Source organism: Strongylocentrotus purpuratus, unplaced genomic scaffold (genome assembly GCF_000002235.5).
Source record: "Strongylocentrotus purpuratus isolate Spur 01 unplaced genomic scaffold, Spur_5.0 spur5_scaffold_11, whole genome shotgun sequence".
NCBI classification, from domain to species: Eukaryota; Metazoa; Echinodermata; class Echinoidea; order Camarodonta; family Strongylocentrotidae; genus Strongylocentrotus; species Strongylocentrotus purpuratus.
In genome coordinates, this window is record NW_022145596.1 from 3067571 (window position 1) to 3085376 (window position 17806).

The window sequence follows — 17806 nt, forward strand, 5'->3', positions numbered from 1 at the left end:
TGGCAAACAAATTTATTTTACATGATGATGTAGCACAACGCATGACACGTAATTCCCATCAACTTAAGCTGGAATCCAATAGGTGCAATACAGAATTTTTTAAGCGCTCCTTTGTAAACTCTGCAATAACACTCTGGAATAATCTACCCATAGAAACCAGGTTCTCCCCCAATCTGAACGTATTCAAAAGCAATTTATCACACTGAGTCTGGAACGCTCTTGTTCATTGCCGTGCAATATGAATGCTGCAATCTCCTTTAACATTTTATTTTAATTAGCACACGCCAATAATGAATCTTGCTTACTTATTTTATCAATATGCTAAACAACATTATCATTGATGTTTTTTTTTTTAAACCTCAATTAAGGAATCTTTGAAATTGTATTTCATGTACTTAAGCAATACCATGTTATGAATTGATTATGATACTAACATATGCATGTTATTATATTTATGTGCATAATATGTCAACTATTTGTTTTTATAATTAATAGTTTAAATTATTAAATGGGAAAGTATTAATAGTATATATGGTATAACGTAATGGTGACGGCAAACTTTTTTATCATTGAAATATATTGCAATAATTTGTTTTGATATTTATACCATACTTTGTTTTAACTTTAACCTAATACTATGTGTTATTGCGTACAAATGTCAACTACATGTATATATATTTTAATTGTGGGTTTTTGTTGTTGTTTGTTTACAATAGTTTTAATTATAAACTGGGAAAGTATTTAATTGTATACATTTTATAATTACTTAATGGTGACGGTAAACTTTTTTTAACATTGAAATATTCGCAACAATTTTATAAATATCTATAGCATACCTTATCTTAATTTGAACTTCGTATACTATGAAATGTACTGTATCGCCTTTTTATTGCATGTCCGAATTATCTCTCATATTATAATGTGCATTTATTGTTGTTTTGATTGACATTATTATTGAACCATGTATGTTGTAAAGGGCCCTGATGAAAACCAGCTCATGCTGATCGGGCTACCCTTTTTAAAGATGTGAAATAAATAAATAAATAAAAATATAGATACTAAAACTAAAAGCAAGTTTTTATACAATCTGCGCATGGGCAGATAGTGTAATTTGTATTTAAAAAAATAGACTGGTTTATTGATATATTCAAATTGTGTGCATACTTATTCTAGACAACCTGCAAGTGGGAAGAGGGGGCGGCTGTATTCCAGGTCACCCCTTCCCTGCCGTGTACGCACCCAGTTAACGTTTACCACACGACGGTAATGTTCATGCAAACACAAGTTTATAAAAATACAGTCATGAGTGGGGGGAATTCCCTCTGCCCCTCCTTTGTGATAATTTGATGTTTATAAATTATTTTGTCGTAGGATAGATTCAGACATCGAGTAGCACCGACATCACTGCAATGAGAGGCATAGAGATTATAGGGGTGGGCAGGGGCAGCGATTTCTTTCATGACCGGGGGACGAAATGCGAGGGACGAGGGAGCATAGTCAACGAGAGGAGCGATGGTGACAGAAGTGACCACCCCTCACAGTTTTTTTTAAATTTTGTTGTATTAAAAAATTATGTTCCTTAGCGAAACTATATAGTATGAAAACACGCAATATTAGTGTGCAGTCCGAAAGGTTGTACATATTTAGTAGATAAATTTTAACAAGTAGGGAGCTTGGGCATGGATGGGATTTCTATTTCCCACTCTAGGCCTCTGGCATGTACATGTATATTGATATCGCTATGGTAGTTGAAATGGCAAATGTATAGACTATGTGGTAGTCAGTGGCGGATCCGGGGGCGGGGGCCTGGCCCCTCCCCTGGGGGAAAAACGTGTAAAAACACGTTAATTCTACTTTTTTTTTAGAGAGATGGGCCCCTCCCTTGGCGCTCAAGGGGGGGGGGGTGCGATTTTTCAAATTTTCGAGGGCCAAAAAGAAATTCCGGATGTTTCGCCGCTAAATATTTTCTCACGAATTGGGCCCCCTCCCCTGCTGCCAGCTGGATCCGCCCCTGGTGGTAGTGAACTATTCAAACCAACCAATTATGGAATACCTGTAACATACAAAATGGCACTTTTGCCCCCCCCCCCCCCCCCCAAAAAAAAGCTTACGTGATACCAACGGAATATAGATTTTCTACAATATTTACTTGTACATTTTAAAGGATATGCGAGGGAGCGAGAAGATTTTTGCATTTTTAGTCTAAACGCTGCACTCTTGGGCCCTCCTGAGTAGTGAGCCTAAAAGTGTGTTGAATGTCTTTAGTCAGTATTTGCTATATACAGTTTTTGTTGTTGCACTTTAAAATGGAGGGGGGTCGTGTCCCGACCCCCCCGGGATCGCCGCCCCTGGGGGTGGGAGAGAGGCCGGTCGTATCATCTTCTTGTCACATTTCCTTTCTCCTAATCACCCTTTTTCTCTAGATCTTTTCTCTTCCTTCTTTTTCTTCGTCACCCCTTCCGTAGTTATAAGCTCCTGTTTCGTAAAAGTGCATGTATTCACAGACCCTTAATCCGTTAATCGCATTACGTAATCGGAGGGTCGGACAAAAAAAAGAATTTGCGTTTACCATGTTACATAGCAGCCTATAGCTACGTACTCTGTGTGCGTACAATGATGTGTTCAATGCATCGAACTCCCTGCTTTGTTCGAGGGGCTCTCTGATATTGATTGTCCCCTGTGCCTACATGCTATTGTTTATTTGCTGTGGCTATTTGATAGAGAGAGAGAGGGAAAAGGAGGCAGTTGAATATTGAATATCTTTGAGATATGATTCTTTTACTTCATACATTGATCTGTAAAATCGCTGATTTTTTTAGGCAAGAATAATGGGATAGCGTTGATAGATACAGAACGTGCAATAGCGATTAACGTTATGCAGAACGACCGTACATTGAAGAGGTTCTTTGTACCATTTCCTAAACCAAATACATCGCTCGACAAATGCATAATGCAAAAGGATGTGGAAGAAAAGACTTTGGTGTGGATAACATAACAAATGAAAGCACGAGTATACATACATTTGTTCTAACTATTTGTTGGGGGAAAAAGCCTGGGCCCCCACAGCAGAATATCCCAATCCACTTCCATGCCGTGGGGACTCAGCTGGAGAAACATCTAGCAGCCAAACCTGTTCGGCCAACAACCGATCAGAGGCAGCGCACAGCACCTCCCTCGAAAAGAGGATAGTGGGTCCATTTATCTTCAGTTCAGTGGTTGCCGGGAGTGGTTGTATTACAATGAGGTAGGATTAGCTCCTCGTTTTGCATACCAGGAAGGTGAGTGCCAAGCACAGGGGAGGGAAGCAAGTGAGATCACTTTAGTAGTTCCTGATTCAGTGCAGTTCACACTCGTTGCACAGCAAAATACAGACTGCTTGTATACGATAGATAGCTGGTAGAAGTCGGATGATGGCGAGGTGGAAATATATAGGAGGCGTAATGATGGTGTTAACCTTCTCAACTGTTGGTATCAACGTTTTTCTTCTCCTCATAAACTCGAATGGTAAGCATTGGTTTTCTAACATCATTAATACCTGGGTGCGAACGATTAGAATCAAAGCACCACTCACTCACTCACTCAGATTGGTTATTTTTTTCCTTTTTAGCTGTGATACTTGCATGGATGATAAATGACCGGTAAATTAGGGTTTATGATTTGTTTTTGTATTTACAAGTCATCATTATCATCGTCATCATTATCAACGTTATCATTGTCAACGTCATCATTATCGACGTCATCATATATATCATCTTCTTTATATCATCATCATCATCATCTTTACCATCATCATCATCGTCATCGTAATCATTACCATCGTCATCATTATCATCGTCAATTTCGTCATCATTTTAATTAAACGAACTAACTGCTTGAGATCGAGCAGGCCTTTAATCTTTTTGGGCAAATTACGGAGGTGGAGTTTATAATCACCAGGCTATGATTTTGACAGGGTAATACACGGAGGCGAGATAATAGAATGCACATGGGTATTTGACCTCAGGTTGAGTATAGGTCACAAGTTGTACTTTTTTTTTTACAGGAATATAAAGTCCTCAATGATATACAGGAATAGTTCAATCCCTTTCCCTCATACTCGCCTATTGGGAACTGAACTTTAAAGAGGATTTTAGACAGTGGATCAATGGATCTTTTCTGACCATAAGTTTTTAATAATTACTAGTCTATTTTTTAAATACTAATAGTCATTACTTAGACTTGACTGTGGGAACAGCCATTACGCATTTATTATCGAACCAAAACCACAAAACCATAATGATCTCTCTTAAAGTTACAAAGTTGTAAAGTTATAATAACATAGAAATGTCAGGAACCTCAATTAGTACTACATGTATCTCTGACGGCTACTATTAGTATTCATAATGATGATTATATTTATGATAATGATATGTATTGCAATACTTAGATTGAACTCCAAATTGTCTAAATTTCTCAGTTCTCACCCGTTTCGGTATATTTTACAAAATCACCTATTTTGAATTTTCTTATTTTTCGCGGCGGTTGAAATAATCATACGAATTAACAATGATAGAAAGGGCTTTTTTTAATCCACTTTTCGAAAGGTTCAATATGATATGATGAAATAGAAAATGAAAGACAGATGGGACGTTTTCTTACATGACCCATAACTATGACCCGGCACCCCAAAATCGCCAGAAGTTATTCGTTAGTTTAGGTATGATTAATGTAGAGTAGATTCTCAGTTTTAAAATGATATATAATAGAGAAGAATTTCCAGTCCCAAAGAATTGTACAGATATTGAAACAAAAGCTTAATCCGTTTTTAAAACGGATTAAGCTTTTGTTTCAATATATGATTTTGAAGTTTTAATTTATGTTATCACCCTAGTTGCTGGTCTCATTTTGATCTATAATATTCTTTAAATTTTGATCTATAATATTCTTTAAATTAAAGAATATTATAGATCAAAATGAGACCAGCAACTAGGGTGGTAAAATAAATTAAAACTTCAAAATCATATACTCAAAATCAGACAAACATAGATCTCACAAAAAATGCCACATACCACTTCTAGATTGTTTGGTGCTTCCAAATATCGAAATTACATAGAAGAACGTTTACTCTTAAGCAGGGCTCCCACGAATTCCTGATATCACGAAATCAATTCTTGTTATCAAGAAATAATTTTATGTTGTATGTAAAGCAGTGGCAATTCTTGATATCAAGAACTCGATTTCGTGATATCAGGAATTCGATTTCGTGATATCAAGAACTGAATTCTTGATATCAAGAAATATGTTTTAATGATAAAACTGCTTGCCATAAGATCGCGCCAGCTCGCCACAACTCGAGGCTCCAACTCGGCTAAGTGGGAGCCCTGCTTTACAGGAAACGCTTAAACTTTAATTTGACCAAACTGCCCAAATACGCCTGAAAGTCACACCATGCAACTTTTTGGTGGTTTTTAAGTGCCTGTTCATCTATATTCATGAAAATTATTTTGGCAAATGTGTCGAGCATACTATATATATTTGACAATAATACGCTTTATTATAACATAACCTAGAATGTTTTCAAATCACTCTGTGTATGATATATTATGTGGATAAAAACTGTATCCACACAAATACGATATGCATTGAGTGTATCTATATACGTTAACCCATTGTTTTCTCTCTCCATCTATTCCTTTCTGCCATGCGATCACATCCTTCCTGCCTGCTTCCCAACCCTTTACTTATACCGTTATAGGCTTCACATTGTTGTATCACTCCTCTGGTTTTGAACGTACACCGTTTTTGTTCTGCCCTCTTTTATTTATTTTTTGTTACACTATCAAACAAAAAAATATTATTCAATATATTGTTCATTTATTTATTTTATCTTACATGATTACGTGATTATATTCTTCTTGCCTTCATTTTATGTTGTAAGGATCGTCGAGTTTTTGACTCTTTTGTTTTTTTCTACCATTAGAATAAGCTATCACATTATAGTAAATACCATGCACCTGTAAGTCAATATGTATAAGTCTACACGTAACCTGAGAAACGCACCTTTTTTGAGAGTACCAAATATCTATATTTTTATCCTCTGTGGTTTTATCTCATGCAGAATTTGATCATTTTTGAGATCACAAAGGTTTAAAGGCACACTGTCCTACTTGTAGCTACTTGCTCCCAGCCTCCCTCTATATAGAAAACTTCCCCAATCGATGCCTGTTGGTCCCCCATGATCCTCTTTTTCTTATGTTAAATGAGAGCTGAGTTAATGAGAGAGCCACCTGTCACAGTGACCTCGCTGGCTCGCTGGGTGGTCTAATTCCTTCTAGCTGAAGTAGTAAAGCCTGCCTTTAATTCACTAGAAGAAAAAACAAACTCTTAATATTCAAAGCTGCGTTCTTGATCTGTAAAAATGTTTAAAACTTTAAAGAAGCAGTTTTACTTTAATTAATGTAAAAGAAAAATGTATATGAATTGGTTTCTTTGTCTTTTATTCAGATTCAATGAACCCTACCACAAATCAGCAGCATATGTCAGGTGACGAAGATATGAGAGGACCCGGAATTACGGGGTTACAACAAGGTCATTCAATCCACGTGGAAGCAACTGAGGTAAGCTCAGCGAATTTCTTAAAGGTATACCGTTAACATTTTAGCGGGTTATGACGAAAATCATTTGGAAAAAAATATTGGGCAAATAAAAAAGAGCAAATAAAAAGAAACAATGTATGAGCTAAATTTGGGTTAAAAGTGATGGAAATGATTCAAACTGTTCTTTGAATCTTTTTATCTATGCAGGCCAAGCATTTTGAAACGTCTCAAAATTTGTTTAGAGAAAAATATCTCTTTCGATATCCTAAACGATCATTTGAACTGTATAAAACTAATATAATTTGTTTTAATTTAATCCCATAAAGAAAGATTAGAACACAATTAAACCTTCTTTATTTTTTAATGAAAACGGTGAAAGGGTATATTTACCCCATTTCTATTTATTTCTTCCTTATTTGCCATAAAACGTCACATCAAAATGATACAAAAATCTGCAAACTATATCCGTACATACAAGAAGAAAAGAAGAAGAAAAAAGGCGTTGAAAGATTTAAATTAGCTCTGTCAGGTTTTAACAAAAAGGCCCCATTGCATTTCCTTAAGCATTGTCTGTACAATTATATAATAGTTTTGGTCAATACAGGAATAATATAGCATATCTTTGGTCTGTAAGTAAGAGAATATCGGACTATTTTATCACTCGGCTATAAAAGTACCGTAAATCGCCAGTACAGACACGGAAGTAACATCGACACCTGGTTTATGTCAAGGTCATGTCCTGAAAGACCCGATATGCAGTCACATACTACAATTCTAACCAGACAGGGGCGTCGCCAGGGGGGGGGGGGTGTATGTGAAACTTCCTCTCCGCAAAAGAATTTCCGTATTTTCTTTTTAATTTCAAACCATGTTGGCAAAATTGTAAAGATACATTTTACGTTTGCATGGTGGAAAGGTTTTTGGTGGATGTGCCGGCAAATCAATATGGTCCGACACCACCTCCGATTAAAATGTCCAGTGATGCCCCTGAATTCAGGTTTATAAGTGCGACACGACGGGGTTACACGGGTTAGTTCTACTACTCAGGTAGTCACATGCAATCATGTTGATGATGTTGTCACCCTGAACTGTGCCCTAATCTGATCATTCTGATGACTGCAGGGGTGTAAGAGAGGAAGGGGTTGAGTCTGGTGGCAGCTTAGTCCTTAGGTGACCAGAGAAGTACTCCTGGTGAAGACCTGAATATTGGATGCCGAACCAAACTGTTATCATCCACGTCAGTGTTAAAGGGACTGTGTCCCATTTGCAGGCCAAAAAATGAAAAGGTTAAATTCCAACTGCATTTAAAAGATAATACTAATTCAGAGCTTCCCTAAAAAAGGTGGGGCTTGAAAATGTCTTCAAGTGGGAAAATAACGACTATTAGTTGTCAAATCGACTTTAGGGCTATAAAGCCCAAAAGTAATAGTCTTGATTTTCAGACAAATGTATCGAATGGTCATACGTTTTATGCTGCGCAAAAATTCAATCAGTTTAATCTTGGCCATCACAAGAAGTGGGTTATTGATGTAGACAAATGCTCATGTACCCTTTACAACTCTTTTCATGTATGTTATTACCAAAGAAGAAAAAAAGTCAGTCAGTCACTCAATAGTGTCTGACAGTGAAGTCTAGCAAGTAAACGGTTTTCCTTGCATAATTTGAATATGAGGACACTGCTAACGTTTAAATTTCACAGATAGGACATACATGACATATTCATAATTCCTGCAAAGTTCTACAGCATTTGAGGTTGGCTGCAAAAGGGACATAGTACCTTTAAAATGATTTGATATATATACCATGTAGCCTTATACAATCTTCTGGGCTTACCCAACCCCATTCCCTAATTTTCCTCTTCCCCCTACAACAGTACTTTGAAAATTTCGCCACGCTTCACCATCAGACTCCTCCCCCACTCTCTCTCTCTCTCTCTCTCTCTCTCTGTCTCTCTCTCTCCCTCTCTCCCCTCTCTCTCTCTCTCTCTCTCTCTGTCTCTCCCCCTCTCTCTCCTCTCTCCCCCACCCCCGCTCTATAGTCTCTATCACCCCCTCCCCCCGCATCCCTTTCTGTCATCATAAGAAATCTCTCATAGGGAGAAAGGGAGAGATAGGTTAACACTTATTAAAGGGCAAGTTACATGAGAAGGGGTGAGGGTCATGTCATCATTTTTTCACCTGTCTTTTCACCCCTTCTCTCTTTTTTTTTTCTCTGTTTGTGTATTACCGTTGTCATTTTTGATTTTCGGTTAGGGGGTACGTGCCCATTAACCTCCCGTATAAATTTGTGGCATCGTTCATTATCCTTATTTCTTGGAATTTAATACACTTTGTCTGAAAAAAGACCTGCATTCTGCAATGAGCTCCGACTGGACAAAGTGTTTAAAGGGCAATCCAACCTTTGTAATGGCGATTTGTTCAGTGGATTGTGACGTTCATGTATCTCTCGTCATTTGCCACTCTCCACCCAGGTGAAGTAAATTGGTTCCCGGTAATAAGAAATTCCTTGAACGCGTTTAGCGCCTTATCAAATCGGCTACAGCCGGGGTTGATTATAGAGTCCCGTATAGAGTAGTCATGACTGTAGTAGCTGCGCTATATAAATGGACATTACAGGCCTATTATTATGAAAACAAAACAAAATTAATAAAATAAGAGAACCAGGACGGTGACAGTTTTATATAAGTTATACGTTTTTGAGAAATGAGGTCACTTTCTCTCTCACTTGGTCAATTATTCGTGACGTATCCATGGACTATACTCTCTCGTTTGTCGTGTATTATGTCACGAATTTCTGATTTTCTTCTCACGCTTTCTACCTTCGGGCACTATTCAACATAATATTATGGATACATCATTACAGATCCTTCGGAAAGCAAAAGCTCTACTGAATTATACATTTTGAAGAAAAAATAGATTTGAGTCATTTTTTTGTGTAGGAACAAATGGGAAACATTACCGATTTATCCAATTTGAAATCCCCTACCTTTATCCGCTGGTATGTTCTAGCTACCTGTTCTTCTGTTATCTGTAATGCTGTATAATTTGGTGATCATAATGATAGGCCTATCGAAAGTGGAAGTGCATGCAATACGGATTTTTCATGGTAAAAAGTAGTCTGGTGTAGGCATGAATGGAATAGGAAACCGAAGATTTCACGTCTCACGTCGCGTCATGCACCCCTAGGATAATGCTCTCGCCAGGTGTGAAAATATCATAGTCTCTCATCCCAGACATTCAAGGTACTATGTCCCATTTGCAGGCCAAACAAATGAAAAGGTTTGAATTCCAACGGCATTTGAAATACAGTACTAATTTAGAACTTCCCTCAAAACGAAAGGGCGTGAAAATTGCTTTTAGTGGGAAAATAACGACCGTTAGCTGTCGAATCGACTTAAGTGATTGCAATCACCTAGGTAGTAGCTTGAGTTTCAGACCCTTTTACCGAATGGTCGTACGTTTTGTAATGCACAAATATTCAATCATTTTAATTTGGCCCATTACAAGTAGTGGGTTATTGATGTAGACAAATGCTCATGTACCTGTTACAGCTCATTTTATGTATGTTATTACTAAAGAAAAAATGATGTTAGTCAGTCACTCAATAGTGTCTGACGGTGAAGTCCAGAATGTAAACAGGTTTCCTTGCATAATTTGAATAGTAGGACACTGATAATGTTTGAATTTCACAGAAAAGACATACGTGACATATTCATAACTCCTGCAAAGTTCTACAGGTGTTGATGTTGGCTGCAGCCGCTGCCAAAGGGACGTAGTATCTTTAATGGAGGTTTGGGGTATTTCTTACATCACGTAAGCCTACATACCTGTAAAAAAAATCAGAATCAGTGAAAAGAAAGACGGAATACGAAGAGATCCCCTCTATGAATTCAAACATGTTTCTGTACATATCAGAAGCAACATCTAAATACTAAAAAAAGTAGTACTCTAATGTTCGAAGACCCGTTTACTTTTGTGACTAACCGATAATATGCCTGTAATACCACTTTCATATTAAAAATAGTAGGCCTTCTACATGCCATTTGCAAAATGATCATTTTCACACGTGTGTTCAGAGTTATAATTCATAGACGACTAGCTTGTAATTTGTTAAAGCTTATGGATATAACTTCATCAGGGTCGGTTTTCAGGGTTAAAGGTCACACGTTAGACCTATATCCAGACCTGCCTATATCCTCAAACTTCTATCAATCACTTCGTATCAGATTCTACACTGATCTGCATAGCAGATCAAACAAAACTGTTTTCAAAACATACAAGCAAAATGTTTTGAAACAGTTTTATGTCTAAAAATTATGTTTTATGTCTAAAAATTATGTTTTATCTGCTATGCAGAAAATAGTGTTCATGGTTAGAATGTAATACTGTGTTCATTTTGATCAACGACATTATTATGGGTTGCACAAAGGTCTGGAAGTATGACCCCCCCCCCTTCACTCTTCCTCTCTCTCTCTCTCTCTCTCTCTCTTTCTCTTTCTCTCTCTCTCTTTCTCTTTCTCTTTCTCTTTCTCTCTCTCTCTCTCTCTCTCTTCTTCCCCTCCCTCCCCTCCACCCCTCTCTCCCCTCCACCCCCTCTCTCCCTCTTTCTCTCTCTAATAAATATTTAAGTATCTACTTTTTCCCACTCTTATACGACACCAACAAACTAGAAGATAAAAAATCCAATGCCAGAATGAATATTCTAACCAGTGAACTTAAATGATGATTTGTGTAGATGAAATTATATTTGTCTTTTAATGATACTGTGATTACTGTTAATACTTCATTATAATCATAATAATTATAGATAAAACTCTGAACCGTTTGAATATAGTAAAGATTGAACTATCCCAATTCAGTCTCCGAAATGTGAGCATGGTGTTTGTTCATGAAATATGGAAACCGTCCAATCAAAATAATGCCTTATCATCAGACTGTTGCTTTGTTTCATTTACAGGCCCTTGATCATGCCCCTCCCTGTCCCCAAAATATCCGACCTAAACAGTCAACTTCATTGTATCTAATCCCATGCTTTTGTATTTCTTTCCCAAACAGCCCATTTCAGATATGAAAGACCATCAGGTACGACGCAAGAGGGCTCTTATTGAGGCATGTGCGGATCTTGAGTTTGAAGAACACCCAACAAGAGATCATAACCTGACTTTAAAAGAGCTCACCTCACTCAAACACACCTATGTCTTCGACAAACACAGGATTCTCTATTGCTACGTGCCGAAGGTGAGCTGTACCAGCTGGAAACATTTATTTCTGGTGTCCTACGGCGCCATCAGTCCTGTACGGAAGCGAGGAGAAGTCAAACGGAGTGTGCACACGGAGTTCGATAAAGTCTTCAAGAAGATTGGCCAACTTCCAGAGGACGAGGCCAATCGGAAGATCAAAGACTACACGCAGTTCTTGTTTGTCCGGAACCCGTTCTCTCGTGTCTTGTCGGCCTATCGTGAAAAGATCGAGTTTAAGGATCCAGAGGATCCGGACGAGGGTTACTACAGCCAGTTCATTACACGATGGCTCAAAAAGACCAATCCTGGATATCTAAACCAGAGAAACAAAACTACTCCGTACTCGTTCCAGGAATTCGTCCGGTACTTCATGGCCAGGCGAGTAGAAGACGAACACTGGAATGACCAGTATGAGTTATGTCACCCGTGTCTGGTCGAGTACGACTTCATTGGCAAGATCGAGACTCTGCACGAAGATGTGCATCGTTTCCTGGGGTCTGTTGCCAATGGCTCCTCGCTGGTCTTTCCTGCATCAGATCCTCAAAAGCACACCTGGAATAGCTCTAGCGATCAAACCATGACCCGGTATTACTGGACGATCTCTGACGATGATTTCATCTCGCTGATCGAGTGTTTATACCCCGATCTTAGATTGTTTGGGTATGCAATACCTATAGCTATACGAAGGCCACGGTTGAGGATATCAAGGAAATACTCGCTGTTGGTCGATGTTGGGTGAAACATTCGCGTATACTATAGTCGGAACAAAATATTGACTTTCGACATCCAAAAACATTCTATGTGATGAATCATGTGCAAAAGGCCAATACAAATTTTGAAAATGATTAACCCTCATTACACTGACTTTACATAACTTTCACATTACGTCTTTTGTTTAACCTTGCAATAATTTTGTTACGCATGAGTAGGTGATCTTTATACAGCCACATTTTAGGCTATTAGATTTAATAATAGGTTTTAGATGACTGATTACAATGAAATCCATTTAATCTTCAGGGAATTTGATGTTTCAGTAGATTATTTTAATTAAATACGCTTCACAAGGACTATGCAATATAGGATGGAGCTGACGTATGCCCCAAATGTAATTCCATTTATATTGTGCCTGCTTATCTCCTTTCTAATGCGCGTTTCTCTTTCCTCATCTTCTTCTCAACCCCACATGCAGCTCATCCTTTTGTATTATTTTGTGAACCCCCGATCTCTCATTTCTTTTTTGGCATTTTCTACTTCTTGTGTTGTGACCGTGTTCTCCTATTTTGTCATGTAAATTACCGTCTTGTCCCGTTCTCGTCTCTGTTGGCATCCCCCTTTTCCCCGTATTTTGTTGTTCCTGTTATAGTTACGAACTCGTTAATTTAATTACTCGTTATTCCTAATTATCATGTGAGGGGTTCAGGCGCGTACGCAGAGGGTGGGGTGGGGGGGGGGGGGGGTTTAACCCCCCTTTCACTTTTTTATTTTGTATTTTGTATCACTTTATTATCAATCTTCAATAAAGGTACATGGTATAAACATAAAAGAATTGCACAGTCACAGACATATAATAAGAGTAATCCAGGGGGGTTGGGGTGGAACCCCCCCCCCCCCCCTGTTCGCCTGGAGGGGTCCACAATGATATTGTACAATCATTGCTTTTTAGTGGACCCCTCTGTTTCCGATATGTATTCCTAAATTGTTGTTAATGTTTATAATTGATTTGTAATGTTTTTTGGGAAACATAAATAAATTGAAAAATTGAAAAATTAAAAAGTTTGCAATGTCTCCATCTTTTCTCTCATGTAAAGTAAAAACATTGTATTTTAAATTTTCGAAAAAGCAGGTGTTGAGGGGAAATTTTCATACCTCAGCCGATTTTAGAAACCAATAGCGTATGTTATTTCATGACGATATAGCATTTCAAAGATTAAAATGCATTTCTTTTTATCACTCACTCGCATTATTTAGAAACTGGATGATTTGATTTTCAGGTACAAAGTGCCTGGAATTTTTTTTTTTAATTAATCAAAATTTTGGAGATGAGATGCACGAATATCATCCTATTTTGTAGCGAGGTGCCCGAATATTTTTTTTTATAATTTATATCAAAATTGCATTTTTTTTTACCCCTCGTTCGTTTCACTCTCTAACGAGAGAATTTTGGGCATCGAGATGGCCGAATATCCTCGTATTCATTAATATTTGGCGGCGGGGTGCCCTCATACATTGCTTCATGTCTAGTGTCTTGATTAAAAAATTTTTTTTTTTTTTAATATTAAAGATATCATTTTATTGGCTCGCCTGCAAAAAATTGTGGGCTGGCACTTGACGAGTTTCAGACTGATACTTTGATACGGTGGTGCAAAACTTTTTTATTTCTGAAAAAGGGTTGAAAAACGTTGGTGTAGGGTAAGCTGGGCCTAGAATCTTTCAGTGCAACGCAAGTTACAATACTAGGAATGCTCAAAATATACACCTCCCTTTATACCGCATATCAACAACTCATAATTCAATTATTTACAAAGAACCACTAATTTGGAATAACCTCCCAAACTAATTTCAAGAAGAGTAAGACTGTTTAACAGTTCACATGATTAGTTAAACAACACTTCCTGAACTCATAAATGATGAATATTTTGTTTACGTTTCCTATCTTTTCTTCCTTATAATTTTTTATTTTATTTTCCTGTTATGATTTTTGATATTTTCTTACAATGTATAATAGGTTATGTGTAAACTTGTTAAGGGGTCATTTTAATAAGCCAATTAGTACTTTTCATGATCCCGCCACTATTATTCAAATGTATTTGTTACTTATTGGTTTGTAAATTGTTCTTAAAGTGGAAATATTTTGAATTGAATTGAATTGAATGTCAATGAAACATCTCAAGTCAACTGAACACCGCCATCTATCGACAGAACGACATTTACTCACACTAACACAAGTCACACTTACACACTTACACATTGAACAAAACAAAAAAAATCGTTGTTCGCCGACTCTCTTTCTCCCTTTCTCAAGCAAGCATATCATGTTTTTGTAGCAAATTGAGCTTAATTGCACATCATAAGCAATGAAGATTCATAAATAGATTAGAATAAGAAGATTACAGTAAGTTCTTTTTCAACAGTATTAAGGCAGCACGCCTGTAAATAATTCATAACAAATATGTTGTAAGCCTGCACAACACTCGTTAAACGAGATTATGTAATAATAAAAGAAATACAAAAAAGAAAACAAGTTTGGAATATCACATTTTTGAAAAGTTTATATGAATTTCGTGAAACGTTTCGCTATGAGTACTTTTGAATCGAAATCGTATTAAACTTGTCCGGGTTATTATTCGTTATATCCCTAATTCTGACCTATTTCGATTATATTATTATTATAGGTCCTATAAAGATCATTCTGTAAATTATTAAATACACTTGATGTAAGGTAAGCGTCTCCTTTGAATTAAATCCGAGGCATTTTTTTTTGGTGAGCAAAATGTGGTAGCGCAAACCTTGATACGATGACAAATGCAAATAGACAAGTTGTTTGGTTTATCATGAAGACCGTTAAAAGTGCATTCATTGTACGTGCACTTCTGCTTAATTATTATATAGGAGCAAACATTTGCTATGATTTGATATGATTATGAACCGTCTACACAACCTTACAAATATGTTTAATACCGACCATTGTGTGTCACCAAGCCAAATATCATTGCTGACGTGCAATAAATAGAGGAACCTCAAAACTGCAATCTGTTTTGCGTATTATAGTGCCACTAGAATGGACAAAATTACAAGAAGTAGACAACATTCAAATTATAAAGAGATGCGTGGTACAAATCAGGAGTTTATACGAGTTCTTACTGTAAGCCTGTGAATAACAAAATCACATACACACATTCTAACGATGTGATCGGGATTTTCTTTTCCGGGATAAAATGTTAGAATTTTCCTTGTAACCATGAGCTTAAACGATGTGGCTTCTTCAGTTTTTATATAAAATTCGGAAATGATTATAATATGCCAGTGAATTGTGACACTAGCAATTTGGCAAATGTTCTTGCATCCTTGGGTAAAAGATGAAAGCCCGAGTGATTTGTGTCTTCCGATATGAAACCCTTCCATTAATATTGCTATCCCGATGCGTGTCTCATATACTGTCATTCGTTTATCATACTCTTCCGACTTCTTGATGTTGTTAACATCCTCAACAATTGCTGTGGTAGACAAAGGAACATCCCTTCATTTGCTATTATGTAAAAATGTGTAGAACAGGTGAATATGCATGTGACACCTGTTCTACACATTTTGACATAGCAGCAGTGAAGGGATATTCCTTTGTCTACCACAGCAATTGTTGAGGGTAGAATAAGGAACTGTATATTTTGTCCTCTTTCTTTGTCCGTCATGTTCATAGTCCCTATCCCCTCTAGCCAAGTCGCACGCTTTTATGATTTACATCGGGTAAGAAAACAAAATTGCTTGTAAACTGCTGTTAATAATAGAATAGGCAAACCGGAGTACACCTTTCATCTATTGTACAAACGACGGAGCTTTGCTTTCCCTTTTCATAGAATTCATTCAAACGAGTCTTCTTTGTATTCATGAGTGAGTGGATAGTGAGGATCTCAAAATATATATGACCTCAAAGTACTATAGGCCTACACGAACCCTTTCCAATGGGTATCTTTATCATCATTTGGCCTATAGATATGCAAGGACAAATACCTTGACGCTTTCAATTTTGAGTCTTTTATTTATCAGTTATGGAGGACATGCAATCGTTACTTTAAGTCTACCCGGTAGTTGTAATTTTGTTTTGATCATATTAACAGTACGAAAATGAAACCATGGTGAAATCATGTGTACACTCTAAATCTCTCGAATATAATTATATTCATTCCAAGATTAGAGGAAAAAGAGGTGGGAGAAGCCAAAGACATCGACTAAAATTGGGTGATTAAAAGAAAGAGGTTGAGAAAAGAAAAAAATGAAAAGAGACAGAAAGAGAGAGAGAAAGAGAGAAAGAAAGAGAGAGAGAGAGAGAGAGATATTTGTACACATTTACTTTATAATCCAAGAAACGGTCACACCGTTTATCTTCAAAAGAATTTGAGGGAACAATAATTAGTTAAACCTTTGAACTCGTCTGGTATCAACCCACCCCCAAATTTGTGTAATGCCTAATAGTAATAATAGAATGTAAGCAATGAATATTTTATCAAATAGGTATGTAATCCTTTCCCAAATTTTAATGCAAAATGTTTTTGAAAATGTTGATTATATACTGACTGATAATATATGTATGGTCATTTTTGCATGAATATGAATACCCTGTCTAAAAAAACTGGAAAAGAGCATTTACATGACTAGACTGGATTATGCAGATAACTTGTTTCCCAAATATTATGTCCAAATTGTTGATGTTTTATGAAACACATTTAAATCATCTTGCTGATAAAAATTTGTGTACTATATTTTACGTGTAAGGTACATTATTTTATGTATATTTGGTTGTATGTAAATATTGGCATTCTGAATAATTTTGACTTTATACCTCCCGTGATTAAAATCAGAAACTTCAAAGTAACAGTGAATGGCAAGTCAAACGACATAATTAAACGTGAAGGTTTATACATATACCATCACTAAACTCTCTCCATCTGACACAAACTAACTTGCATTTAAAATCGTCTTCCGTAATTCCAGTTGAAATATATTTTGTGTCTCAAATGTAATGACAATGTTGAATTTCAATATCCTTAATCATCTGAGTTCTAAACTGTGAAGTATAACAAATAATCGGTGATTCATTCCAACTACTTAGTGGGCTGAAGCAAACATCCTCTACAGGTAAACAAAATGTGACTGAACTCAATTTGAAAGAATATTTTCAGGCTTTCAAATCATTGTTAGAGATACGAGAACGGAGGAAGGTCATTGAATACAACGAGGAAATACCAACAAACATGACAAAGTCTAGAAGATAACTCCA

The 17806-nt window shown here is 36.8% G+C and overlaps 1 protein-coding gene across 2 annotated transcripts; it reads left to right on the forward strand.

Moving 5' to 3' along the window:
* Positions 1 to 2745: 2745 nt before the first annotated feature.
* LOC754430 (carbohydrate sulfotransferase 12) lies at positions 2746 to 13146 on the forward strand. Of its 2 annotated transcripts, none has more exons than XM_030980377.1 (3): positions 2746 to 3278; positions 6484 to 6596; positions 11630 to 13146. In XM_030980377.1, the coding sequence occupies exons 2-3, from the start codon at positions 6489 to 6491 to the stop codon at positions 12551 to 12553; spliced, it is 1032 nt and encodes a 343-aa protein (XP_030836237.1). In that variant the 5' UTR covers positions 2746 to 3278; positions 6484 to 6488; the 3' UTR covers positions 12554 to 13146. The 2 variants fall into 2 exon arrangements, with proteins under 2 accessions (XP_030836237.1, XP_011660836.2); XM_011662534.2 differs by lacking the exon at positions 2746 to 3278 and adding an exon at positions 3285 to 3504.
* Positions 13147 to 17806: the final 4660 nt, after the last annotated feature.

Excerpts from the sequence above, each read along its gene's own strand:
- LOC754430 (XM_011662534.2), top strand. The coding sequence starts at position 3,408 with ATGATGGCGAGGTGGAAATATATAGGAGGCGTAATGATGGTGTTAACC. Across the intron at positions 3,505-6,483 it reads TCTCCTCATAAACTCGAATG|ATTCAATGAACCCTACCACA; the intron begins GTAAGCATTGGT and ends TCTTTTATTCAG. Across the intron at positions 6,597-11,629 it reads TCCACGTGGAAGCAACTGAG|CCCATTTCAGATATGAAAGA; the intron begins GTAAGCTCAGCG and ends TTTCCCAAACAG.